This window comes from Trichomycterus rosablanca, chromosome 6 (genome assembly GCF_030014385.1).
Source record: "Trichomycterus rosablanca isolate fTriRos1 chromosome 6, fTriRos1.hap1, whole genome shotgun sequence".
Classification (NCBI taxonomy): Eukaryota; Metazoa; Chordata; class Actinopteri; order Siluriformes; family Trichomycteridae; genus Trichomycterus; species Trichomycterus rosablanca.
In genome coordinates this window covers 30,688,435-30,694,434 of record NC_085993.1, presented here as the reverse complement: position 1 = coordinate 30,694,434, position 6,000 = coordinate 30,688,435, and the positions used below count along the sequence as shown (strand labels likewise).

Genomic DNA, 6,000 nt, shown 5'->3' with positions numbered 1-6,000 from the left:
ATGTCAGTGTCACTGCAGTGCTGAGAATGATCCACCACCTAAATAATACCTGCTCTGTGGTGGTCCTGTCGGGGCTGTGACCATGGAAGAACAGGGTGAAAGCAGGCTAAAACAGTATGTAGAGAAACAGATGGACTACAGTCAGTAATTGTAGAACTACACAGTGCTTCTATATGGTAAGTGGAGCTGATAAAATGGACAGTGAATGTAGAAATAAGGAGGTGGTTTTAATGTTATGGGTGCTCAGTGTATATAAACATCTTTTCTCTTTACCAGCCGTATCAGACTTCTGCACCTGAACATGCATGGACAAACATGTTCTACACAAAGTATTCCTATGGCAGTAGGGGTCGAATGTGAAAAGGGGTCATGACAGGTAGTCCTCGCTACACGAGATTTATCAGTTCACAAGTTTAACACAGTCAAACACAGTCATGGACAATCTCCAGTTCATCTCACTTGCATGTCTTTGGACTGTGGGAAGAAACCCACACAGACATGGGGAGAACATTCAAACTCCACACTGAAAGAACCTGGACTGCCCCACCTGGGGATCAAACCCAGGACCTTCTTGCTGTAAGGCGGCAGTGCTACCCACTAAGCCACTGTGCCACATCAGAGGGGGTGTTACCTCATTTGTCCCTAAATTCTCAGACATAGCTAATTACCATCACTGATGTAGGGAAGGCTAAATGAGTGCCAAATGTCCTAGAGGTCCCAGAGTGGTTCCTAAGGTCCTACAGTCAGTCTGAGTAGTTGTATGCTTACTTTTAGTCTGCATTTCCTCTGGACACTTTGAAAAACTGACTTCTTTAATGTGATGCTAGGTAAGTGGTTTCTGTCGCCAAGTGTTTCTGAATGGCACTGGACCTACTGTGCTCCTGACCAGGAATAAATGGTTAATGAAAATACACAAATCAACACATGGCACTTAACTAAGAAAAAACGAACTCGACAGTGGCAGATCATTTTCTTTAATAGCAGCAGATATTGATGACAGCATATTATATAACACAACAGTTTTAAACATTGTACATCAATATCAGCCTAAAACAATATACAAGTTCAGTAAACTGTTAATAAATACAAATCAAATAAATCATAAATAATACATTAAGGCTTATAAACTTTAGCTATTAAAACCCTTGAATTCTTGTGAAATTAAGAAATACAATACATGACCATAAGCTTGCTGAACAAACCATGGTGTTCATATTCCGTCCCCTTTTTCATTGTAGCTATAAAAGCCTAAACTTTTCTAGAAAAGCCTTCTATAAGCTTGAATTTCTGTGGGAATTTGTGTCCATTTAGTCAAAAAAGCGGAAATGAAGAAAAGGCTACTCATGACTATAAACTTTGATCCAAATCTGATCATCCATAATCATTACTGTTTTAATACTATTTACCATGTAGCGTGTGGTTTAAGACATTATCTGGCCAGTAATGTGGATAAAGAAAAAAAACTCCACCCACAAACACACCACATATAGGGGTATATACAGTACCTGGGCTCATAATATGCCAGTCAAGGTCCACATTTTTGGCTACTTTTATCATAAACAGGAGCAAAAACAAAAAATAGACTTGTTTACTTGCTTATTTGTTTCGTCTAAGAATGCAGAAGCAAGATTTATAATTTCAGCCTTTGCATATCAGACAAACATACAGCTTGATATTTTAATGGTGGTGTGTGGGCAGGACTAAACAGCCCAGTGTTCCTTATTGGTCAAACCAAATCGTCTACTGTTCACACCAAATCTAAAGGATCAGCTGTTACGGACTGGGTGATTTTTTTTCACCAACAGATATAAATGTTGACTTACAGGTATTTCACTGTAACATGAAATAAGCAAGTATAATGTACATCACTAAGAGGGAATTTCAGTGTCAGTGTTAAAATAAATTTTTGTATTTGAATATTTAGAATCCTAAGTGAAGAAATGACTATTTAATCAAATCAATGCATGAGGCATTTAAACTGCACTTAAATTTGTGTTACCATTTTCCCTTTTCTCCCAATCCAGATGTATCCAAATACCCAATTTTAACTTCCACTGTCACTGCAGACCGACAGACTATCATACAGTGCTTTCGACTAACCGCTTCTTTTTACCTGCCAAAGATGCTTACAGAGAGTCATGCTTTATCTATCTGTGAACCCACCATCTTATCTGTAGGTGCCTCAAATTGCTAGCAGCAACAAGGACCACTTCAACAATCCCCCCAAAGCTGACATCTCCAACTTATTGGTTCGAACTTGAGAGGGTTGGAGCTGGTGGGAGTCGGGCGAGAACTCATAACTGATGCAATTACAACCTCTGCTGGCTGATTGATGGTGCCTGCACAGAGACGAAGGATAATGGGATCAGGGTGTGACTCTCTGTACGCAAAGCTGATCCACTTATGAACTCACCTTGTGCAGGTGTAAATATGAGATGCAGTCGGCTACTGCACACGTGTCGAAGGGGCTGTGTGTAAGTCACGGCTCTCCTCAGTCAGAGTAGAGTTCAACATCAGCAGAGAAAAGTGTAATGTAATCGGGTAATTGGCCATTGACAATGGGTCTATAGCAAAACGAGAATCGAACTCAGATCTCAGCAGTGGTCAGCTAGCATGTCCATCATTTTTGGGTTCTGCATCTAGTCTGTGTGTATTGTATACTAAATATAAAAAATTTTAGAACTAATTGAGAAATAAGAAATTCACTTGCTATATTTTTCAATAAATAATGACAAGACCCAACCCCTATACTACCTAATACTGTAAATTCCTACCTATTAAAGCGCAGTAAACTGTAAAAAGCTTCTGTTTGCAGTGCTATACCTACAAATACCCGATTATCGGAATGTCTACTTAGCATTAATTTAGAGCTCAATATGGTTCATTTGCAATAATTCAGTTCTGAAATGTGAATCAGTTTGCTGAGCATACTATGTGGTTGATAACAGTTGACAATCACCAACTACACAGTGATTTTTTACACAGTGATGCCCTTAGCCATCTCAGACTCCATACGTCCTTACACAGACTCTGTACGTTCACGTCTCCACTTTTCCGAAGGTCCCGTCAGGAGGCCGGTAATGCTTAGGAAAGGCCTTCAGCTGCAGGTAGTTGAAAGCGTACTTGCGACATCCCACGTTCTTCACTGTGTTCTCGCGCCGGCAACCCTCACTGGGGAAGGATGGGGTTGGGGGGTGGGGGCGAAAGCAAATGGAATACAAAAATGACAAACAGAACAACCAACAAGGGGCAATGTTTAGAGATAATGAGCAAATAAAAATCAAGACAATCCAGCAGCACAGATACACGACAGCGAAGGGCTTCAGCGCAGCGGGTTTATGGTAGGGTCAGCATGAAATATGGGGGTGAATAACGCTAAGAGAGAAGTATATGAATCTGCAGAGATGAAACAATGCAAGAGGAACATGCCAGTGAGGTAATGATAAGCCAAGAGTGGGATAAAGAAACCATTTACAACTGCAAAAATTGCAATTTTAGTATCATTTATTACATTGGGAAGAGTGCTTGCTGCAGAGATTCAAAGAAAATGCATATAAGAACAATAATAAGTACACAGTTTGAGCCACTGCATTTAAAAATCTAAATATACGAGGAGGCTCCAAAAAACAGGATAGAATGAAAAGTAAACCTGATTAAAACTTCTTCAAAAAAGTACAATTCAATATAATAAAATCATCCCGATATCTGATAACCTAAATGTTTACAAAACCAAACTGTTTTTAAGCATAGGGCAAAATATTGTAATTAGATATTAAATATAAACCCTCAGAAGAGTGTGAATCTAAGAACCACAACAAAAAATTATAATATCAACACTAGCTTAATATGTGGGTAGAAAATCTCTAATATGTACGCCATGTCCAAACGAAACCAGTAGAGTGGCCACCAAAGCCTAGTGTGTACAACACCACTTCCCATATATCAGAATTGCTGTACTGCTGACACTACCCAAGCCTATTACTACATTCTCACTTACAATTAACAAGGCACTAAAAATTTTCATGGCTGCTAATTTATTTATTTTAATATTTATATAATATTATTTTCTAAAATCATATAATTTTCTTTTGTTATGGACATCGGACACTCATGCCATATGATTGATCCACTGGATCTGCTAGAAACAATTACTGGAACTTGTCATTGAACCAGGTCTTGCCCAGGTTGCATAAAATCTTAATTCTGTGGTGCATGATCATGGCATTGCACAAGTCAAGGTCAATTTACAGCATTTTTTACCACAACTTTTTTACCACAAGATTTTTCTAAATACCATACCAGTAATGGTAAAGAGTTCAAGCAAGTGCTTTTTGTTTACAATCAAGTCAGCAGTTTTTTGAATTCCAGTGGTTATTTTGACAAATTTCAGTCAGGCTTTCGAGCTCACTACAGCACTGAAACGGCTCTCATAAAAGTGTTAAATGATCTACGGCTGAATACTGACTCGGGTAAAATATCGGTTCTGGATTTACTGGATCTTAGTGCTGCCTTTGACACTGTAGATCATAGAATATTGCTGGATAGGTTGGAAAACTGGGTTGGACTTTCCGGAACAGTCCTTCATTGGTTCAGGTCTTACTTCGTCACTATTGGCAGCTGTAAATCTGACAGGGTGGCTATGACATGTGGAATCCCCCAGGGATCAGTTCTCGAACCTCTTCTGTTCAATCTTTATATGCTGCCATTAGGCCAAATGCTACAGGCTAACAACATTGATTACCATAGTTACGCAGATGACACACAGATATATCTGGCTCTCTCACCAGATGATTACAGCCCAATAGATTCACTGTGTCAGTGTTTGGAGGACATCAATAACTGGATGAGCCAGAATTTTTTACAGTTAAATAAGGACAAAACAGAGATTGTCGTGTTTGGCAGCAAAGAGAAGAGGATTAGTGTCAGTGAACACCTCAGTTCCCGGAAGACCAAGTCCGAAATCTTGGCGTTCTAATTGACTCAGATCTCACATTCACCAGCCATATTAAAACCATCACCAAAACAGCCTTCTACCATCTTAGAAATATAGCCAAAATCAAGGGTCTAGTGTGCCAACAAGACCTAGAGAAGCTGATCCATGCTTTTATCTCCAGTAGGGTGGACTATTGTAATGGTCTCTTAACTGGACTTCCCAAAAAGACCATTAAACAGTTACAGCTCATTCAGAACGCTGCTGCTAGAGTTCTAACTAAGACGAAGAGAACTGAGCACATCACTCCAGTTCTAAAATCTCTACACTGGCTTCCGGTTAGTTACAGGATAGAATTTAAAGTGCTGCTACTGGTCTATAAATCACTGAATGGGTTCGGCCCAGAATACATCTCAGAAATGTTTAGAGAATATAAACCCAGTAGATCTCTTAGATCCATGGACTCAGGTCAGCTAGTTGAGCCCAGAGTCCAAACTAAACATGGTGAAGCAGCATTTAGCTGTTGGGCTGCATATAACTGGAACAGACTGCCAGGAGATATTAGATGTTCCGCAAATGTAGAAATGTTTAAATCCAGGTTAAAAACGTTTCTTTTTACTTGTGCCTATGATTGAGCTCGAAATTTTTGCTATTACCCTATTTCTTTTAGTTTTTCATGCTCTTAATAATTCTTTTTATAGAGTAGTGTACATTCTAAATTGTAGTGTATATTTTACTATATTTTCTTTTAGTTTTCATGTTTTAATTGCTTATCTCTCTTGTTTTAATTTTGTATTTCCCAAATTGTAGGGTATATTTTACAATATTTTCTTTTAATTTTTCACGTTCTTAATTTTTTATCTCTCTTGTTTGAATTTCATGCTCTATTAATTGTAACAATGTTTGCAAGAAGTCTTTCTGAAATTCTAGATCTCAGGAATGTTTTAATGCTTTTAATTAATTTTTTTTCCTTATGTAAAGCACTTTGAATTGCCACTGTGTATGAAAGGTGCTATACAAATAAACTTGCCTTGCCTTGCCGTTACAACATCTCATTCTTTTTTTTAATG

At 38.4% G+C, this 6,000-nt stretch overlaps 1 protein-coding gene across 6 annotated transcripts in view; it reads right to left on the bottom strand.

Moving 5' to 3' along the window:
* Positions 1–1,003: 1,003 nt before the first annotated feature.
* The window catches only part of inpp4ab (inositol polyphosphate-4-phosphatase type I Ab), a 135,021-nt gene continuing 130,024 nt past the window's right edge, over positions 1,004–6,000 (bottom strand). For 4 of the 6 annotated variants that reach the window (XM_062997662.1, XM_062997665.1, XM_062997663.1 and 1 more), the window contains one exon: positions 1,004–3,171. In XM_062997662.1, coding sequence (XP_062853732.1) covers positions 3,039–3,171 — 133 coding nt within the window. In that variant the 3' untranslated portion in view covers positions 1,004–3,038. The remainder of the gene's footprint in view (positions 3,172–6,000) is intronic. The other 2 variants (XR_010013161.1, XM_062997664.1) reach the window with 2 other exon arrangements.